General features: G+C 46.4%; 2 protein-coding genes across 2 annotated transcripts in view; both read left to right on the top strand.

Annotated features, from left to right (window-relative positions):
• Positions 1-4,957, top strand: part of GLIPR2 (GLI pathogenesis related 2) — a 22,743-nt gene extending 17,786 nt beyond the window's left edge. Inside the window, exon 5 of the mRNA XM_012811699.2 lies at positions 4,733-4,957. Coding sequence (XP_012667153.1) covers positions 4,733-4,893 — 161 coding nt within the window. The 3' untranslated portion in view covers positions 4,894-4,957. The remainder of the gene's footprint in view (positions 1-4,732) is intronic.
• A 5,756-nt stretch (positions 4,958-10,713) lies between these two features.
• On the top strand, positions 10,714-12,675 carry CCIN (calicin). Its single transcript, XM_003800222.3, has one exon. It carries the CDS (start codon positions 10,839-10,841, stop codon positions 12,603-12,605), a length of 1,767 nt encoding a protein of 588 aa, XP_003800270.1. The 5' UTR covers positions 10,714-10,838; the 3' UTR covers positions 12,606-12,675.
• The last annotated feature ends 9,659 nt before the right edge of the window (positions 12,676-22,334 follow it).

Here is a 22,334-nt window from a genome sequence, read left to right as displayed (position 1 = left end):
TTGCCCTTTTTTACACTTCAGTGTCACAGAATATGATCTGTTTTGCACTGTCAGAGATTGTCCGTATCAATGTGGGAGGAGTTCATTCATTCTTTCTTGCTGTTGCACATTATTCCCTTGCAAGGATAGACTATAACTTTAATGCGTTTTTCAAAGGTATAGTCTAGAAATTTTGAGTCCATAGCAGGGAAGAGGATGTGATCCTCTTCAGAAAAAGAAAAAAAGACTTTTGTTAGTAGGTAAAAGTTAGAAACCAGTGTGTATCAGATGGTTGCTAAGGAAGTGTGTCCTTTAATTAATCTCTGAATACCCATAACTTAATTATCTCTGTGCAGACAGAAACCTCTCTGGTAAGAGGAAAGACTGCTTAGCCTCATCTGTCTGGAAAAAGCTGCCCCAGGCTTTTGTTCTGCTGATGTGTGCTTTGTGTCTGTAATCATTTTCTTGGCAACCAGTGGATAAATGGCAGCTTCTTCCTTTTCTGGGAGATAGAATGGGTGGGTCAAAGGCCAAAGCATGTGATCTCTTGAGAGAGGCTTGTGTGAGAAAGGGCTTGAGCCTGAGTAAGGAGACGCCTCTGGAAGCAGTGACACCTGGCAAAGCTGCTGAGAACCTGAGATGTGACTCAAAAATATCAGAAGCCAAGGTGCTCTTATACGTCTTTGAACAAATTGGCAGGAAGGGTTTCTCTCCTATTCGGAGCAGAAAACCAGAGTTTATGAAGTAGCAGATAATACAAGTTGTTTTTTTCCTTAAGACAGAGTTTCACTTAGTCACTTCACCTTGGGTACAGTGCTGTGGTGTCATAGCTCACAGCAACCTCAAACTCTTGGCCTCAAGTGATCCTCTGGCCTCAACCTCCCAAGTTGATGGGGCTACTGGTGCCTACCACCATGCCCAGCTAGTTTTTCTATTTTTAGTACAGATGGGGTCTCACTCTTGCTCAGGTTGGTCTCAAACTCCTGAGCTCAGGCCATCCAACTGCCTTGGCCTCCCAGAGTGCTAGGATTTTAGGCATGAGTCACCGAGCCTGGTGGTTTAAGGATAAGTGGTAAAGAAGCATAATTGTACTTAGGGTTTTGGTTTTTTTTTTTGAGACAGAGTCTCGCTATGCCACCCTTGGTAGAGTGCTGTGGCGTCACAGCACACAGCAACCTCACACTTGGGCTTAAGTGCTTCTCTTGCCTCAACCTCCCAACTAGCTAGGTCTACAGGCACCTGCAGCAACACCTGGCTATTTTCTTGTTGCAGGTGTCATTGTTGTTTAGCTGGCCCGGGCCGGGTTCGAACCCACCACCCTCCGTGTACATGGCTGACGCCATAACCACTGTGCTATGGGCACCAAGCCATGGTCATTTTTTTTTAATTTTTGCTTCAATTGTATCACATCAGCTATATGGATGAGTGTTTATATTTGGTTATTTTCCTAAAGAATTTAGGAACCTCAAATCCTTTGTGGATATAGACAAAGACATAAATTATACCTAAATTTAAAAATTATAAAAATGGAGTTCAACTGTAGAGAGAAAAACAGAATGCAATCAATGAACCTCTTTTTAATTCTTACTACATGCAAGATGCCGTGGGAAGGACCACCTTTGTTCAAAGGATTAGAAGGCTGTGGACACCAGCGTCTGCCTGTTTGTTTCTCTCTCTCTGTTCAGTGTTGTAGTAGACTACTACATGAGCATCAAGTTTACCCCTTTAGCCATTTTTGAGTATATAGCTCAGTGGCATTAAATACATTCACGTTGCTGTGTGGTCCTGAGTACCATCCATCTCCAGAACTTTTTCATTTTTATAAATTTATTTTTATTTATTTATTTTTTTTTTTCTGTTTCCAATTCTTTATTATACATCGTGTTGCACAGTTTGAGGCTGGTTAAATACACTTGGTTTTCAAAATCTCTTTGAATATTTTCTAGATTACTACATGGAAGTGACATGAAAATATTTGGCATTTAAAAATTTTGCATCTCTGAATGAAGAAAAATACTTACATGAAGGAAAACATTACCATTCCTAGACATCCACATTTTTATAAATTTAAACTCCATGCCCCTTAAACAACAGCTTCCCTCCCTCCTCCATCTCCAACCGTGGCCTCTGGTAACTACTTCTCCTGTGGGTCTTGACCACACCAGGTACCTCAGGTAAATGGGATCATATAATGTTTATCCATTATATGTGTCTGGATTATTTCACTTCGTATAACATTTTCAAGGTTTATTCGTATTATAGCATAATACGAATTATATTTATATTTAAAGCTGTCTAATAATCCACTATGTGTATATATACACACAAGCTCCATTTTGTTTATCCATTTGTTGATACTCGCCTTTGTGCCAGTTGTTTAATCTCTCTGCCATGAACACGAGTGTGTAAATATCTGAGTCCCTGCTTTCAGTACTTTGGGGTCTATCCTCGGAAACGGATTCATATGGCAACTCTATGCTGGATTTTTGAGGAATGTTACCTTCCACAGCAGCTGCACCATTTTCCATTCCTATCAGCAATGTACAGAAGTTCAATTTCTCCACATTCTTGCCATAACTTAGTTTCTATTATTTTTCCTTTTTTATGATAGCCATCCTAATGCATGTGAAGTGGTTGCCCTCCTTTCTCAACCCCCCTGTGGGAAGCTTGGCTGCCCTGATCATGCTTTTCCTCCCTCCCTCTGTTTCTTCCGTATTCATCAGATATTTACTGAGCATCTACTAAATGCCAAGCTGAGTGCTGGACACCATGGATGTGGTCACTAAAACAAGTGGTGCCCACCCTCACATAGCTTGTCCAATTGCAAGCCAGGCATTTAGGTGGAAACATAATCTCTTGAGGTTTGCTTTAGCAAGTGGATGCCAACCTGTGATGTGAAGTAAGAATCCCATTAACATCTATCAGTGCTAAACAATAAAGATGGAAGGGAGGGACACCTGACCGCTACACCAGGAGATGAGAAGAATTTTTGATCATTGAATGAAGAATACATTATAGCATCAACTCTTTGACCCCAAATGGGAGGAAAGCTGTAAGCTGAGCTATCTTAGTAGTTAAAAGGACCAGGGAGCAAAGGAGCAAGGCAGCCTAAAAAGGGGAGGATTGGTGCCACGAAGCTCCACAAGCCACAGAAATGTCTGGAGGCTGGAGCAGCAACTTTCAAGGGAACTGGGCCTTTTGGCTCAGAGCAGAGGGACTTGAACAAAGCTAGAATTTGTCAAGGTCTCAAAGTGTTGAAAATATAGAAGGCCTACACTTCCAGCAAAAGAATAGCCTGAGTCCATGTGATTTTCTTCATTTATTCCATTTATTCATTCAACTTTTGTTTTACACTTTCCGTGTGTGAGGCTATGGCCAAGGTACTGGGGGTATTTTGATGAATAAAACAAACTGCATACGTGGGCCTTATAGCCAGGTGCAAACAATAATCAAGTAATCAACAAATTTATCATTGCAAAATGCTCTGAAAAGAAAAAACAGGGTGTGGTAAGAACGTCTTGGGAGGGAGGTGTTCAGTAAATAAAAGGGTGATTGCAATAGCCTTCTTTGAACAAGTGATATTTTGGCTAAGACCTAAGGGACCAAGAAGCTGTTGGTCATCAGGAATGTCCCACACATTGGTCAGCATGTGGGAAATAACCTGGTATGTTCAATGAATGGAGAGGTGGTCACTGGGCTGAAGCTTTCACTTTCACTCCAGGTGCTTGGAAGTGAGTAGAAGAGTTTTAAGCAGGGAAATAGTTGGAGGTGATTAATGTCTCAAAATGATCACTCTGAATATGTAAATGAAAGGAGACTGGAGGGGGCCAAGGTGGGTTCCATAGAACCAGTCCGAAGGCTACTGCAGTGGTCTAAGTGAGAAGTGTTTGTGGTTGGGACCAAAGTTTGGGAAGTGAGTAACTTGAGATTTGTATTTTAGAGTTGGATTCTTCAGGATTGAAGGGGAGGAAGGAAGACTCACTCCCGCAGTGCACACAGAGGTGTGGGTGATGCAAAGGAGAGGAGTGAATTCGGGTGGACCAAAACTTAGAGTGAGGTTTGGATCAGTTAGATTGAGGTGCCTGTGAGTCAGCCAAGTGGAAATGTCCAGTAAGTCGTTGTGTCTGGAACACATAGCAGAGATTGGAGCTGAAGAAATAAATTTAGGAGCCAGGGAAAGATGAAATCATCTAAACTAAAGAGAGTGCAGAGAGAAAAGAAAGGAGAGCCCAGGATGGAGCCTTGGGAAATTCAGATCTTTCAGCATATACAAGGGAGGTGGAGGAGGAGGAGGCAGTGAGACAGGAGAAAGGCCAAGAGGCTGTGGCATCATGGAAACTGGAAGAGGAGAGGGGTCGACTATAGCAAATGTTCCTGGGGTGTCAAAGAAAGTGAAGGAAAGACACCACTGGAGAGGATCACACAGAACATTAGGGACTTTGGAGAGTGCAGTTTGGAGGCAGGTGCCAGGTAGATTGGCACCCTAATTGTTGGGGTCACTGGGTTTTATCTTGATCAGTGGGAGACCCTCGGAATGTGGTGAGGTGGGTAAGGTCTATGTGGCTGATTGAAAGGACCTGCTTTTGAAGTCATACAGGCAGTGTGTTTTGTCACCCCACCCTGGATTGGTGTCTGTGAAGATCACACTGCCTTGAGCCTGGCAGGGGGGTGCAGGGTTTGAAGTATCCTCTACAGCATCCTTGTCAGTGCTCTGCTAACTCACCTGCTTCCCTCTCCCTCTGCTCCCCTGCAGGACACTTCACCGCCATGGTATGGAAGAATACGAAGAAGATGGGAGTGGGGAAGGCATCTGCCAATGATGGGTCCTCCTTTGTAGTGGCCAGATACTTCCCAGCAGGCAATGTTGTCAACCAGGGCTTCTTCGAAGAAAATGTCCTGCCTCCAAAGAAGTAACTTGTCCAACCTCATGGGAAGGCAGCAGACTTAAGAAAGTGGATGCAAAGTGCCTAGAACCACCAAAACCCAGCTGTGTCTGTCCCTGCGGCGTATATCCTTGTGTGTGTGCTGTGCATGTCCCTTGCACACGCTTGGACATACAAATCTGCATGAGCTCATTCTTATTAAAGGAATGAGCACAAGAAGCATTTACTCTGATAGTTGCCTAGACCACGATTATTTGGATTTGGGGGACAAGCCAATTTTTAAAAATTTGGTGTTTTTAAGCAAACTTCTTTTGTACCTTTTCCTACTTCTAATATCCATCCCTGGACTTTTTGTATTCCAAATATTTGTTCTTTGTGATACTGAGAAGTCAAGTTCATTTTATGTGATCTTCATGCATTGTAGTCTACTTTTGGTAGGTGTTTGAGAGTATTAGATCCTCATTTAAATGTGACATAAAATGCAGCTTTAAACATGTAAATATAAAGCAGCTTCCATGGGAAACATAGGGCAGGCAGGGGCTCCATTTTATAGAATTGTTGAAATTTCTCAGTTGTAAAACATGACATCATCCTGCATGCCTCCTGGAATTTTCTAATGGGATTGCCAAAGAACAAATGGAGAAACAAGCTTTACTTCCTTGCATTTTTCAGCCTTTAAGTAGCAAAGTACCACTACCACCACCATCTCTCCCCCCCCACACACACACTTTCTTTTTTTTTTTTTTGAGACAGAGCCTCAAGCTGTCCCCCTGGGTAGAGTGCCGTGGCATTACAGCTCACAGCAACCTCCAACTCCTGGGCTCAAGCGAGTCTCCTGCCTCTGCCTCCCAAGTAGCTGGGACCACAGGCGCCCGCCACAACGCCCGGCTATTTTTTGGTTGCAGCCGTCATTGTTGTTTGGCGGGTCCGGGCTGGGGATTCGAACCCACCACCTTAGGTGTACGTGGCTGGCGCCTTAGCCGGTTGAGCTATAGGCGCCGAGCCAACACACACTTTCTTAAACTTCTGGCGTTTCAGCACTCCATGTGCTACCCCTGGTTTCTGGGGGGTCAGGCTAGGCCTGAAGCTCTCCCCTCCCCTACCTCTGCTAGGTGTCCCAGGCCTGTTCTGGGAGAGACCCCCTTGTACTACCTGGTCTCTTGGCCAAGCAGCCTTGGATGAATAAAGTCAGACAGTGGAGGTGAGGGTGAGCTCACTCAGGGCCCTAGGAAGCCCTCAGCCTCTGTCCTCCCCCACTGGGGCCCGTCCCAGCCTATCCCTGGCAGCTGTGGCTGCAGCTGTGCTGCTGCTCCTTTGGAATGTGTGACAAGCCCAAATGTTCCAGGGAAATGTCCCAGGCCGGGGCTTAGAAACGCTAATTTGGTTCTGTGTTTTGCCTCTATACCATGGTTCCCCTGAATAGCAATTTCACAGGGTCCATATGGGAAGGACCAACCCAGACGCCAAGCTTAGCATCCCTGAAACCGTGGCAGCTCCATCTGTCAAGACTGCGGAGGCAGGAGTGGGGCGGTGGCAGCTCTGCGACAGACAGACACGTCTGGGTGGGCCAGTTTCTGCAGCAGTGTCCCGGAGGTCCTGCTTGCACTGGGAACAGTCTCAATGTGGTTCCCCTCACTTCTCTGAGAGATACGGACTAATGAGACAATAAACTTTTTCTTTGTGTAGTAGCTTTATCCAAAGTGATTCACACCCGATTCTTAATTGGGAATGAGACAATCATTTTCTGAATCCCAATCCCTGGCTTGGAAACTCAAGCCCCAGAAATACCTCCAACTCTGTGGACTGTGCTGCTCAGGTGGCCATCAGCACACGGCTGACAGGACGAGAATGGACACCTGATCACACGGCACCAATCCACAGGTGGGCCATGTGCTAGGAATTTGAGATAAGAAATGTGGAGAGAATTTACCAGTGAAACTGAAAAAATAAAGATGCCATGAATTAAATTAGGGTCATGGCAGACCAAAGCTGCATGCAAGCCAAGTTATGGGTAGGAAAAACCCAAAAATGAGAAAGCCAGCTCCACGCAAATAAGTATATCTTTAAAACATGCCCCTTATTTTCTTCAGGACGTCCCTCAAAACTGCTAAGACAGTCCCCAAAGATTAGAATATTACTGTCTCCTATAGGGAGTCACGTGAACACAAAGTGCTGACCCTGGCAGGAAGCTGAGGCTGGGTGGAGCGGAGAGACCTGGCTGAGCTGTCAATGAATGAGCTTCCTGGTGGCTCCTACGGACATATCCCAGCCCTGATGCACACACATACCTCACCAGCTGGTGGAACTTGGCATACAGCCAGCCTCTGAGGCTGGAGTTTGTTTCCACATTTGCCTGGATTAGGGAAAGAACTGGGTGAGGAGAGGTTTCCAGGACTGAGAAAAAGCCAGACCATGAAGCTGGTGAGCAGCTGGGCACTAATCTCACTTCTTTAATGGGTTTCTTTAAGATGGCAAGTCCCACAATGCAAAAAGAGTAGAGGACAAACCAGATTTCCAGCTCTCCTTTGCAGCCAGAGGAAGAAAAGAGCCCTGAGTCCAAGCCCTAGCTCTATGACCTCTGAGTTGAGCAAGCCCTGTCCCCTCTCTGGGCCTCGGCCTAGCTGTTCTAGGTCTGGGGCATAGAAGAGCCTTTCAGGTCTCCCTGACTCCCCTAGGCCCAACATTTTTAATTTCTAAATATTATGGGGGTAGGCTCGGCGCCTGTGGCTGAAGTGGCTTAGGCGCCAGCCACATACACCTAAGGTGGCGGATTCGAATCCAGCCCGGACCCGCCAAACAACGACGGCTGCAACCAAAAAATAGCCAGGCGTTGTGGCGGGCGCCTATGGTCCCAGCTACTTGGGAGGCAGAGGCAGGAGACTCACTTGAGCACAGGAGTTGGAGGTCACTGTGAGCTATGAAGCCACGGCACTCTACCCAGGGGGACAGCTTGAGGCTCTGTCTCAAAAAAATATATATATATATATAATGGGGGTACAACTGTTTTGCTTACATGTATCAATTTTGTTATGCTTGAGTCAGGGTTCTAAGTGTGCCCCTAACCCAGATACTGTTTATTGTACCTGTTGGCTAGGTTTTTACCCATGCCCTCCTCCTCCCCCCTCCCCTACTTGATTTCCACTGAGCTTTACTTCCCTCTGTGCACATGTGTGCTCAGTGGTCAGTTCCAGTTTAATAGCAAGTACGGGCGGTGCTTGTTTTTCTGTTCTTTGGATACTTCATTAGGATAATGGTCTACAGTTCCATCCAAATTGTTGCAAAAGGCATTAAGTCATCCTTTATAGCTGAGTACTTACTCAGCTTACACAGTACATGTACACTACATGTTAATCCATTTATGGGCACTTGGGTTAATTCCCCATCTTTGCCATAGTGAATTGTGCTGCAATAAACATTCGAGTGCAGGTGTCTATTTGATAAAAGGACTTTTCATTTGGGTAAATATCCAGTAGTGGGATTACTGGATCAAATGATAGGTCTGGCTTTTAGTTCTTTAAGGAATTTCCATACTGTTTTCCACAGAGGTTGTACTAGTTCGCAGTCCCTCAACAGTGTAGCATTCCTTTCCCTCTGCATCCAGCGCCTGCATCTATTGTTTTTGGATCTAGGCCCAACTTTCTATTGGAAGCATCTAATGAGTCTGCTCCTTCCTGCCTTGGTGCTCTGGGACCTGAAACAAAAACATGGCCACTGAAATGCCCCCAAAGCTGAAGCACATGGGGGCAAAGAAGCATGTGAAGCAGCAGGGCCTGACTCACCCCCACCCCAATTCTGGGTAGAGATGCCCCAAAGATCTGCCAGCCTGGAGGCCCATGGGAGAGAGAAGGCATCTGGCATCAGTACCCATCCTTCACTCAAGTCACTGCTGCTTCTCAGGAAAGCAAAGCCAGAGAGGCATTTAAAGCTTAATTATTCTCTTAGCCAGAGAGTGGACAGGGAGGGACTCAACCTTAAGCCACACAGCTGTCTCTGCCAGAGGGAGCTGAGATCTAAGCTTTCTTCCAATGGGAAAAACAGAAGTTCTTAGCCTTGTGCAGATATCACTGAGTCTCTCTCCATTCAGGCGTCAAGGTGAACAAATTCAGCATTAAAGGGTATTTTCAAATAGCTTTCTAATTATCAAATCCCCCAAGTAAGGAAAAGGGCCAGTATGAGGGAGGGAGACAGTGAGAGTGGTAACAACACAGGAGGGAAGGAGCTGGAGTGCCTCCTGTTCCTGAGGCTGACATCGAGTTTTCGGTGGGCGCGAAGGACAGCCTGAGGGTGTGCAGAGGGTCTTGGGACCCAGACTGGAGATCACCGCAGGTCCCCTCCTTACGTTCTCGCCAATCCCGGGCGAGACGCAAGGGCCTGCATGTCGATATCCTTCCGAGAACTCCCAAAGGCTGGTGGACAGGGGCCCTTATCCCCTCATTGCACTAAAAGCGGTCCCACAGATGCGCCACAGGAACTTGGGGGGTGGCCTCTTGTGCACCAGGAGGTGGGAGTGCTGGCGGGAGGCAGAGTGGTGGACCCCAGCCCTAACCCAGTGGGATTCCGAGGCATCAAGAATCCCGAGGGGACGCAGGAGTCGGAGGGCTCCTCTCCGGCTGGCGCGCACCAGCTGGGGCTCTGTGACCCCACCTGTAAAGTGGAACAAGTGTGTCTGTGGGGATCTAAGAAGGCCCCGCTAGTTCTGAGGGCCCGCCAGGTTGAGAGGCTCGGATCCTGCAGTTTGAATCCTAGGGGTGTGGCCGACGGAACTGCACTTCTTCTCCGCACGGCCGCGCCCCCGGGCGAGTCAGAACACTGCGGACACCAGCTCCCCCAGCGGCTCATTCCCAGCCGGGAAGGGGTTGGGGTGCGCCCGGCGCCAGGCGGCGCGCGACGGTGCCGGGCACGACCTCTGGCGCCACCGTGTGGCCGGAGTGGGTGCAGGCGTCCGTCCCGAGAGACCCGAGAGACTAACCCGTAATCTTCCTAACCGCTTCCAAGGAACCACGACGTTCAGTCTTTATGAAGGGAGCAACCCAGAAGTGTAGAGAGTCTGAGCCACTTGTCCAAGTCCACACTTGATGGAGCGGGCTAACCCAGTACAGCCCCCGACGCTTTACAACTAGACACTTGGAAATGTGGAGGGGACGTTCCAGTTTGCTGCGGAACTGAAATAAACAGGGCTTTGAGGCCCCCAACAAGTGGCTAACTCCCGCATTCCTGCTCCAGGAGGTGGCTGCCGCCTCTGCCTCTGTTTTAAAGGAGAATGATGTCCATGGCCACAGAAGTCGGAAGCCAAAGGACAGAGCTTTTTTCCTCTGATGCCCAGGAGCTTCGGTAGAGAAAGGTACTTGGAGACCGGCGAATCAGAGACTGGAGAAATCAAAGCAGTTAGACGCTTCCTGGAAGAGTGAAAGGACCGCTCAGCCATAAACTGCCTGGGTGCTGGGCCCTGTTCTGCTCTCAGCTGGCTGTGTGATCTTAGGTATATCTTTTCTCTTCTCTGGACTTCAGTTGCCCTCCAATGAAACAGAAGGATTCTTCCAGATGATCTGACAACCTCTTCCCTTCTTCCACCTTCCCTTATCTCCCCTACATAAACCAGCTCCACACTGCCCACCCAAACTAGCTCTGACATTCCAGAAGAAGCCTTGAACTGAGGTTTGAAAGTCCCAAGTAGGATTGCAGCCCATCCTTGAGCTTCCCCCTGAGCTCAGGGCCCTGGGCTTTAGGTCCTGGCAGGGTATCTGGCCTTGACCAGTTGGAGCAGAGGGGAGGAAGGTTCAGTGCCTCTGAGAAAGGCCTCAAGGGGGCTGCATTGTGATGACTTCATCTGCTCTGTGACCTCATCCTCTCTCCCACCCCTATTTCTCCCTGGTCAACTGCTCTGCAAACAACCATCAATCTGAATCCCAAAGGCCTGAGAAAGTCTGTTCTCCAGTACCAGCTGCTGATCCTCTGCCTCAACCCGCAGAAAGCACCATGAAATTGGAATTCACCGAGAAAAACTACAACAGCTTTGTGCTGCAGAATCTGAACAAACAGAGGAAACGCAAAGAGTACTGGGACATGGCCCTGACTGTGGACCACCATGTCTTCTTTGCACATCGAAACGTGCTGGCTGCTGTCTCCCCACTGGTGAAGAGCCTCATCGCTAGCAATGACATGAAGACCACTGATGAGCTCTTTATCACCATTGACCCCAACTACCTGAGTCCAGTCACAGTGGACCAGCTCCTAGAGTACTTCTACAGTGGCAAGGTGGTAATCTCAGAGCAGAACGTGGAGGAGCTGCTTCGTGGGGCCCAGTACTTCAACACACCACGCCTTCGAATTCACTGCAATGACTTCCTCATTAAGTCCATCCGCAGGGCCAACTGTTTGCGCTACCTCTTCTTGGCTGAGTTGTTTGAGCTCAAAGAGGTATCAGACTTGGCCTACTCTGGCATTCGAGACAACTTTCACTACTGGGCCAGTCCTGAGGGCTCCATGCACTTCATGCGCTGCCCCCCTGTCATCTTCGGCCGCCTGCTCCGTGATGAAAACCTTCATGTGCTCAATGAAGACCAGGCTCTCAGCGCGCTCATCAATTGGGTGTACTTCCGGAAGGACGAGCGGGAGAAGTATTTCAAGAAATTCTTCAATTACATCAATCTCAATGCCGTCTCCAACAAGACGCTGATGTTTGCCAGCAACAAGCTGGTAGGCCTGGAGAACAGCTCGGCCCACGCAACCCTAATTGAGAGTGTCCTGATGGACCGCAAGCAGGAGCGGCCGTGCAGCCTGCTGACCTACCAGCGGAAAGGGGCTCTGCTCGATTCAGTGGTTATCCTTGGTGGCCAAAAGGCCCATGGCAAGTTCAACGATGGAGTGTTTGCCTATATCATCCAGGAGAACCTGTGGTTGAAGCTCTCAGAGATGCCCTACCGGGCAGCAGCACTTAGTGCCACCGCTGCTGGTCGCTACATCTACATCTCTGGTGGCACCACCGAGCAGATTTCAGGGCTGAAGACAGCCTGGCGGTATGACATGGATGACAACTCCTGGACCAAGTTGCCTGATCTGCCCATTGGGCTTGTCTTCCACACTATGGTGACCTGTGGGGGGACAGTGTACTCAGTGGGTGGGAGCATTGCCCCAAGGCGGTACGTCTCCAACATCTATCGCTATGATGAGCGCAAGGAGGCCTGGTGCCTGGCAGGAAAGATGAGCATCCCTATGGATGGCACAGCTGTGATCACCAAGGGCGACCGGAACCTCTACATTGTCACTGGACGGTGCTTGGTGAAGGGCTACATCTCCCGGGTTGGGGTGGTGGACTGCTTTGACACCAACACTGGGGATGTGGTCCAGTGTATCACCTTCCCCATTGAGTTCAACCACCGGCCCCTGCTCTCTTTCCATCAGGACAACATCCTGTGTGTGCATAGCCACCGGCAGAGCGTGGAAATCAACCTGCAGAAGATAAAGGCCAGCAAGACGACCACCTCAGTGCCCCTCTTGCCCAACAACTGCCCCTTGGATGTGTCCCATGCTATATGCTCCATTGGAGACAGCAAGGTGTTTGTATGTGGGGGTGTCACTACAGCCAGCGATGTCCAGACAAAGGACTACACCATCAATCCAAATGCCTACTTGCTAGACCAAAAGACAGGCGAGTGGAAGATCCTGGCCCCCCCACCAGAGGCACTGGATTGTCCTGCCTGCTGTCTAGCCAAGCTACCTTGCAAGATTCTTCAAAGGATTTAAACAACTTTTTAAGTGGGAGAATAAGTAAATGCATTATTATTCACAATTTAATGAGAGAGAAAGAGAGGAAGACAGCCTGTTGGTTCCTTCTTAGTGTTCCAGTCCATGCTTGGCCCTGAAGGTGGGGCCTCCTGGCTTAGGGCAGCTCCCAGTGGGTGGAAGTTCAGGGCTACTCTGTCACTGGAGATTCCAGCAGGTGCTGCAATGGAGCCCCTGGTGGGTGGGACCGAGGCATCTCCTGAGCACTGGCTCCCAGTGGACGGAAACTCAGGGGTACTCAGCCATTGGTAGTATCCAAGCCCAGGCTGGGAAGGAGCACCTGATGGGTGGGACTGAGGCCTCTCCCCACCACTAGCCAAAGTGATGTCTGGAAAGCCCTGTTCTGACCTCTGTAGTCACCTCTTAGGCATCTGCTAGATTGACAGGTAAACATTTGCTCAGAGCTGTGAAGCCTCAGGCTCCTCCAACACTCATGTCCCTCAAGTCTTCTAGAAGGTGGTTCAGCGCCCGTAGCACAGTGGTTATGGCACCAGCCACATACACAGAGGCTGGCCAGTTGGAATCCAGCCCAGGCTAGCTAAAACAACAATGACAACTGCAACAGAAAATAGCCGGGCGCTGTGGTGGGCGTCTGTAGTCTCAGCTCCTGGGAGGCTGAGGCAAGAGAATCATTTAAGCCCAAGAGTGTGAGGTTGCTCTGAGCCTTGACACCACAGCACTCTACCAAGGGTGACATAGTGAGACTCTGTCTAAAAAAAAAGTCTTTTAGAAAGTCAGGGAAGGACCCACCCAGGTCTGAGAGAGGAGCCTCATGGCTGGAAGGAAGAAGGGGAGAGGGTCAGGCTCTGGTAAGGAGTTGGGGAAGCAGAGTTTCTTGACTATGGTATTTGACCACACAATTACAGTTGTCTCATTTGTGGGGGGAATTGGGGCTTCTCTTGTATGTTTGTAGGAAGCCAAGTTCACTGAGAACCTTCTCTAGGAATATGAAATCTGAGGGACTGTGGGTGGAAGGCAGACCAGTAAAGGCAGAACAGAGAAACCTATATCCCTGGTGGATGAGACGGGATGGTGGAAGGGTGAGGGACACGGACTCTGGACTCGGTGGCCTGGTTTCATTACCAGTTCCATCACTTACTGGGACAGCCTGGGAAAGCTACTTAACTCTCTGTGCCTTAGTTTCCTCACGTGTAAAAGGAGATAAGAATGCTTACTTTAGAGGGTGACTTAATACATGCAAAATGCCTAGGATAGTCCCTATATATATCAAAGAGCTAAAGAAGTACTTTTTTTTTTAAAGGAAAAAAGAGAGAAGTGACACAAGGGTCCAGAATCCTGGACTCTTATACTAAAGCCCAAGAGTGTGAGGTTGCTGTGAGTTGTGACATCACAGTACTCTACTAACGGTGACATAGTGCCCCATAAAAAGCTCTTTTTTTTTAGAGATAGTCTCACTCTGATGCCCTCTGTAGAGTGCCATGGCGTCACAACTCACAGCAACCTCCAGCTCTTGGGGTTAGGCGATTCTCTTGCCTCAGCCTCCCCAGTAGCTGGGACTACAGGTGCCCACCACAACGCCTGGCTATTTTTTTTGGTTGCAGTTTGGGCAGGGCTGGGTTCAAACCCACCATCCTCAGTATATGGGGCCAGTACCCTACTCACTGAGTCACAGGTGCTGCCCCATAAAAAGCTCCTTGAGACCATCCTCAAAGCCTTAGTGAGCCTTCCTCATTTTTAACTACTTTGTTTCCCTTTCATTCACCTAATCTTATATAATCCTCAATAAGGATTTAGAAGAATCGACCAACTCCTTGAAAAAATATACAGTCCTTCTTCATTCATTCACTCATTCATTTATGAATTTACTCATCATTCATTCATTCATTCACACCTATGCACACAAACACCATTCACTGAGGCCTGTCTGTGCCAGGTCCCTGTTCCTGCAGCCCTAGGCCTGACACAGCCAGCCCATGTACCAGTGCATGCAACAGGAATGTAATGTGAGCCACGTATATAATTTAAATTTACCTCATAGCCATGTGAAAACGTAAAAAGAAATCAGTGTAATTAGTTTTAACAAGTTATCTTATTTAGTCTAATATATCAAAAATATTATCAGCTAACTATGTAATTAATGTAAAAATTTATTAATGAGAAATTTAACGTTCTTCCCCCCCCCCATGCTAAGTCTTCGGAATCCGGTATGTACTTCACATTATAGCACAGCTCAGGTCAGTCTGATCACATGTGGATAGCCCATGAGATTAGTGGCCATTTGGGATACTCTGCTCCCCATCTTTTCCTAGCTCCATCCTGCTCCATCTGCTGACATCACCTCTTTGACCTCTCTGTTGAGTGGCCATGCTCTTCAAATCCTAACCCCTCCTAAGTCTTACTTTTCTCCTTCCAGCCAGGACCTTGGACTTCACAGTTGTGCCTCCCTCCCCTGGAATTTTTTCTTCATCTTGTACTTTTCCAAGCCAGGGCAGCCCCCACCTCTGCTCACCTCACTGCCATGCCCCCAGCTAGAAGAAGGTCTTACATATCCTCAGGCTAAGGTTAGCTCCTGCCCCAGCCTGGGTCTTTGCTGAGTCACCTCCTGACAACTCCCTACCCCATTCATTCCTCAGGGCACATTCTCCTCAGTATCTGGATCCTCCATTCTTCGTCTCTCCCCACCCTCACCCACTTGCCTCTCATTCTACCGCTAGGTCTCCAGAGAACTAGAAATCAGGTGATGTGGGTGCTGCAAATAGCCTCACGGTGCCAGAGCTTCTGCTTTGCTGCTTCACTTCAGAGGAAGAGGTGTCCTTCCATATTCAAAGCTGGTCTCTCCATCTCTCAATTCTGTCACCTCACAACTTCTCAGGTTCCTCAGTTTCCCTCTCCCCACATCTCCCTCCTGATTTCTTCTTTCATTCCACAAATACTCTCAAATTTCTCCTATCCTAAAAACACACCCTTCTCAGCTCTGAGATCCACCCAATGTTTTCCTCAGTTGAGCTCCCTAGAAGTCATCTATGTTCTATGGATCCAACTCTCACTTTCAAATCAATCTCTAGCCCACTCCATAGGGCTTCTGTTTCCACCGTGCCATGGCGTCCTGACATTGATCTCTTTGTTTTTTTTCTCAAACATATTTCTTTTTCTTCTTTTTTAAATTCGAGACAGAATCTCACTCTGTTAACCCCAGCTAGAGTATAATGGCATCATTGTAGCTCTCAGAAACCTCAAACTGTTGGGCTCAAGTGATCCTCTTGCCTCAGCTTCCTGAGGAGCTGGACTACAGGTACATCCCACCAAGCCAGGCTAATTTTTAATTTTTTTAAGTAGAGACAGAGTCTTGTTCTTGTTCAGGCTGATCTTGAACTCCTGACCTCATGCAATCCTCCTGCCTTAGTCTCCCAGAATGCTAGGATTACAGATGTGAGCCGCCATGCCTAGCCTCCACTGTGTTTCTTTTTCTTTTTTTTTTTTTTATTGAATGGTAACTATGTACATTAATGCACTTCTGGGGTACAGTGTGGGGTCTTCACATGCAATCCGAACTACTTCCATCAAACTGGCCAACACAGCCTTCATGTCATTTTCTCAGTCATTGTTTCAAAACGTTCACATTCTACTCTTAGAAAGATTCACATGTACCCCTATAAGATAAACCTTGGAAGTGATCCCTCCAAACCCCCTCCCGCCACCCATTTCCCCCTCCCTTCTCCCTCCCGCCTCCACTGTGTTTCTTTCCCCTTGCAATAGTTGACAATATTAACCACTTCCGCCTACATCAAAATTATTGGTACTGGCTGAAATGGGAGACCTCTGGAATGGTGGGAGTATAATTTTATATACTGACGGCTATGGTACTGCCTTCCCTGCTTCCTAAGGATTTCCTACATTGAAATTAGACCATGGGGCTGAAGCAGTCAGGGCTTATTGCCTCTTCAAGGCAATAAATAATGTAGGAATCAGAGTCAAATTGTTTTTCTTTTTTTTTCTTTCTTTCTTTTTTTGAGACAGAGTCTCATGTTGTGGCGTCATAGCTCACAGCAACCTCAAACTCTTCAGCTCAAGTTTTTTCATTTTTAGTAGAGATGGGGGTCTCACTCTTGCTCAGGCTGGTCTTGAACTCACAAGCTCAAGTGATCCACTCGTCTTAGCCTCCCAGAGTGCTAGGATTACAGGCATAAGTCACCATGCCTGGCCTAAATTGTTAGTTTTTAGTGTTAGGGAAGCTTTGGCAATTCATAGCAGAAATGATGTTCTTGAAGGGTAAAGCCTTTGAATTACAACCCAGGTCCTAAAAAGGTGGTGTATGACGTCTTTCCAAGAGATTATAGCAGGAACTAGTTTTGAGATCTTCAACTTCTTTCCTAAATTTGATCTACCTGAGAATACATCTGTGGTGGATGTTTTATTTTAGTTCTTTTTTCTTACCTCCCATTTCGAAATTATCCTCCACATACTTCACACACACAGAGAAAGGAATCTTTACCTTTTCCAATTATTCTTAGGATGCTCCGGGATGCCACATAAGGGTTAAAAACTGGTGTCAGTGAATCCTCCTTTCATCAAGACGCCAAATACCCAAAGAAGAGTTTCCTGTCTTTTTCTGTCTTTACCTATACAGTGTTAAAATGTGAAGTCTGGTGTTAAAAACTGGGATATTTTTGGTCCAAGCTGGGTTGCTCAGAAATGCAAAATAGTACAATGGAACGGTGACATTGTTTTAAAAGCCTTTAGGAGATATAATGTTCATATCATACAATTCACTCATTTAAACAACTCAGTGCCTCTTAGTTTGTTCACAGAGCAACACAATTATTACCACAATCAGTTTTACAACATTTTCATTACCCCCCAAAGAAACCTTATACACTTTGGCTTTTGCTCGCTCTCCCAAGCTATAGGCAAACATTAATCTACCTTCCGTCGTCATAGATTTTCCTGTTTTGGACATCTCATGTAAGTGGAATCATTAATATGTGACCTTTTATCCAGCATCATTCACTGAGCACAATGTTTTAAAGGCTTGTGCCTGTTGTAATGTGTCAGTACTTCATTGCTTTTGTTGTTGAACAGTATCATAAGGCTATATGACATTTTGTTTGTCCATTCAATAGCTGATGGACATGTGCACTACTTCCACCTTTTGGCTACTGTGAATAATGCTGCTATGAACAATCATGTATAAGGTTTTATGTGGATGTGGTTTTTTTTTTTTTTCATTTCTCTTGGGTATATACCTAAGAGCAGAATTGCTGGGTGATGTAGTAATTCTATGCTTAACCATTTGAGGAACTGACAGACTGTTTTCTAAAGGAACTGCATCATTTTACATTTCCACCAGTAATGCATGAGAGTTCCAATTTTTCCACATCTTCACCAAAACTTATTATCTGTCTTCTGAATATAGCCGTTCTAGGGAGTGTGGATTGGCATCTCTCTGTGGTTTTGATTCGCATTTTCCCAAGGACTAATGATAGCAAGCATCTTTTCATGGGCTAATTTGGTGACTGTTTTTGTTTTGCTTTGTTTTTGAGACAGACTGTCACCTTGGGTTGAGTGCCATGGTGTCATCATAGCTCACAGCAACCTCAAACTCCTGGGCTCAAGAGCGATCCCAAGTAACTGGGTGCTATAGGCAACCGCCACAGCATGCAGTTAGTTTTCCAATTTTTAATAGAGATGGGGTCTTCTCTTGCTCAGGCTGGTCTTGAACTCCTGAACTCAAGCAATCCACCTATCTTGGCCTCCCAGATTGCTAGGATTATAGGCATGAGCCACTGCTCTGGGCCTTGTGACTGTTAATAATCTTGTCTCTTCTATGCTCAACTGTCATTAGAGAAAGTATAACTTCTGAGGAAGGATTCTGTAAGGACTACACAAAGACAGCTTGGCTCAGAAACCCTGAATGCCTTACTGCATCATTCTATTCAGGCCTTATTCAGTCTCCTAACACTTTTTTTTTTGAGACATAGTCTCTCTGCCCAGGCTAGAGGGCCATGGCTGCAGCCTAGCTCACAGCAACCTCAAACTCCTGAGTTCAAGCCATCCTCCTGCCTCAGTCTCCTGAGTAGTTGGGACTATAGGTACCCACTACAACAACACCTGGCTAATTTTTCTATTTGTAGTAGAGACAAGGTCTCACTTTGCTCAGGCTGGTCTCAAACTTCTGACCTCAAGCTATCCTCCCCCCTCAGCCTTCCAGAGTCCTATGATTACAGGAGTGAGCCACCACAAGCAGCCCAGTCTCATATCATTTTAAACCTTTTTTCATGACTATAACACACATATAAAAAAAAGTGTACAATACATAATTATGCAGCTTAACAAATTGCCACTATTCAATTGAAGAGATATATATTTATGACTCAAGGGACCAAAAAAAAAAAAAGGAAATATATCATTGCCAGTCCCCCAGAAGTCTCTTATGGCCCCCCTGGTTATAATCCCTTCTTCTTATCTGACCTTTAAGGTAATGCGTTCCTTGCTTTCCTGTATAGTTTTACCATCTAACTAGTGATTTCTCACAATAGAGCTTGGCCTGTTTTATACCTTCACACAAGAGAGCTGTACAGCAGGAATGACTTTGTGGCTGGCCTCTTTCACTCAAAATTATGTTTTTATAATTTACTCTGTCCGTGCGTGTAGGAGTGGTTCTTTCTGTTTCACTTCTGTATAGTATTCTATCACATGAATGTATTATTTAACCACTTTCCTGTTGGTGAATGTTGGGGCAATTACAAACACTGCTACTCCTGTCAAAGCATCTTGGTGCACATGTACACAAGTTCATCTATAGCAGCAGTCACCATAACCTTTTTGTCACCAGGGACCAGTGTCATGGAAGACAAGTTTTCCACAGACCACAGCAGGGTGGGAGTGGGGGTATGGTTTCAGGATATTTAAGCGTGTTACATCTCCACTTCTGATCATTGGGCACTAGATTCTCATAAGGAATGTGCAACCTAGATCCCTTGCACACACAGTTTACAGTAGGGTTTGTGCTCCTATGAGAACCTAATGCCTCCCCTGTCCCTTTATCTGACAGAAGGTGGAGCTCAGGTGGTGATAGAAGCCATGGGACTGGGTTACCCAACCTTGGGCCAGCTCGCCTGGCATAGTGTGTGGCCTGTGTTGGGGAACACAGATCTATAGGGTACATACATAGGAGTGGAACTGCTGTTTTTGTTGCTCGATAACGCGAAACTATTTGGCAAGATGATCTTGCTAGTTTCCACTGCCATCAGCAGTATGCGAAAATTCCTGCACATTTGCCAGTACTTGGTATTGTCAGGCTTTATAATAATATCCTATTTCATATGAAGTAATATCTCAGTGTGGTTTTAACTTGCATTCTCTTGGGGTGGTGCCTGTGGCTTAGTGGGTAGGGCACCAGCCCCCGTATACCGAGGGCGGCAGGATCAAACCCAGACTCAACCAGACTGCAACAAAAAAATAGCCAGGCGTTATAGGGGGCACCTGTAGTCCCAGCTGCTCGGGAGGTTGAGGCAAGAGAATCACCTAAGCCCAGGAGTTGGAGGTTGCTGTGAGCTGTGACACCACAGCACTCTATCGAGAGCGATAAAGTGAAACTCTGTCTCTAAAAAAAAAAAAAACTTGCCTTCTCTTGATTGATAATTAAGCTCCTTTAAATGTACTTTGGCTATTTGAATTTTTGTTTTGTGTATTTTTTTTTGTTTGGTTAACTATCTTTCCCTTGTTGATTTGTGGGAATTATTATTATTATTTTTTATTTTTTGAGACAGAGCCTCAAGCTGTTGCCCTGGGTAGAATGCCTGGCATCATAGCTCACAGCAACCTTCAACTCCTGGGCTCAAGCAATTCTCCTGCCTCCACCTCCCAACCTCCAACTCCGGGGGCTCAAGCAATTCTCCTGCCTCTGCCTCCCAAGTAGCTGGGACTAGAGGCACCGGCCACTATGCCTAGCTATTTTTTGGTTACAGCTGTCATCGTTGTTTGGTAGGCCCAGGCTGGATTCGAACCTGCCAGCTCAAGTGTATGTGGCTGGCACCTTAGCTGCTTGAGCCATAGGCACCAAGCCAGAGCCACAGGCACAGAGCCAGGAATTCTTTTTTTTTTTTTTTTTGAGCCAGGAATTCTTAATGTATTCTGGATAGGAGCCCTTTATTAGTTACTTGTGGTAAATACCTTCTCTCACTCTGCGGCTTGCCTTTCACTCTCAGTAGTATACAATAGAACATTATGGAGCCATAAAAAGGAATGAAGTACTGATAAATGCTACAACATAGATTAACCTTGAAATTTAAGGTTACAAGATCATAAAGGCCTAGACATTATATAATTCCATTTATAGGAAATGTCCACAATACATAAATCCATAGAGACAGAAAGTAGATTAGTGGTTACCTAGTCCTGAAGGACTTGGGGATATTGAGGGGTGATGACCAGAGGTGCAGAGTCACTTTTTTCTTTTTTTTTTTTGAGACAGAGCCTCAAGCTGTCCCCCTGGGTAGAGTGCCATGGCATCATGCTCACAGCAACCTCCAACTCCTGGGCTCAAGCAAGTCTCCTGCCTCAGCCTCCCAAGTAGCTGGGACCACAGGCACCCACCACAACGCCTGTCTATTTTTTGGTTGCAGCCATCATTGTTGTTTGGCAGGCCCGGGCTGGATTCGAACCCACCACCTTAGGTGTATATGGTTGGCGCCTTAGCCACTTGAGCCACAGGCACGGAGCTGGTGCAGAGTCACTTTTTGAGGGTAATGAAAATATTCTAAAACTGACTGTGGTAACAAATGCAAACTCTATAGATATACTAAAAGCATACAAACTCTGGCTCAGTGCCTGTAGCACAGTGGTTATGTGCCAGCCACCTACACCGCGGCTGGTGGGTTTGAACCTGGCTGGGGCCCACTGCAACAAAAAAAAATAGCCAGCCGTTGTGGTGGGTGCCTATAGTCCCAGCTACTGGAAGGCTAAAGCAAGAGAATCGCTTAAGTCCAGAAGTTTGAGGTTGCTGTGAGCTATGATGCCACAGCACTCTACCAAGGGGACATAGTGAGACTCTGTCTCAAAAAAAAAAAAAACACAAACTCTGTGAATATATATATATATATATATATATTGAACTATATATTTTAAATGGGTGAATTGTATGGTGTGTGAATTATATCTCAATAAAGTTGTTAAAGTATCTCATGGCTTCTGTCTTAGTTTTTCTCTCTTGGATTACTCTTGGGGATGCCAAATTCTGTCCTGTGAGCAGCCTTTTGAAAAGGCCCAACATGGCAAAGAAATGACTCCTTCTGCTCATAGCCAAGTCAGTGACCTTAACCAGGCATGCTTTCAGTGGCTGCAGCTCTGGCCAAAAGCGTGACTGCAAACTCAAGGGAGATCCCAAGTCAGAAACACTCAACAAAGCCCCCCACCCTCAGATTCCTGACCCTTAGAAAACATGTGAAATAATAAATGTTATCTTAACATGCTAAGTTTTAAGATAATTATTATATAGCAATAGATGATACAAACCCATCTGAGATAGGAATTTCAAATACAACTCTGTTCATTATACTTATTCAATAATACTTATCTATAAAATTATCTGGGATGTTTTGTACCTTTGGCTAAAGGTAGAAATAACTGTAATGAAATCCAGAACAACATTTTTTTTTTTTTTTTTTTTGCAGTGTTTGGCCAGGGCTGGGTTTGAACCTGTCACCTCTGGTACATAGGGCCAGTGCCCCA

Source organism: Otolemur garnettii, unplaced genomic scaffold, assembly GCF_000181295.1.
Source record: "Otolemur garnettii isolate 467f Iridium unplaced genomic scaffold, OtoGar3 scaffold00172, whole genome shotgun sequence".
Lineage (NCBI taxonomy): Eukaryota > Metazoa > Chordata > Mammalia > Primates > Galagidae > Otolemur > Otolemur garnettii.
The sequence above is the reverse complement of the archived record's forward strand: the minus strand, read 5'-3'. Positions and strand labels throughout refer to the sequence as shown.

Excerpts from the sequence above, each read along its gene's own strand:
- CCIN (XM_003800222.3), top strand. The coding sequence starts at position 10,839 with ATGAAATTGGAATTCACCGAGAAAAACTACAACAGCTTTGTGCTGCAG.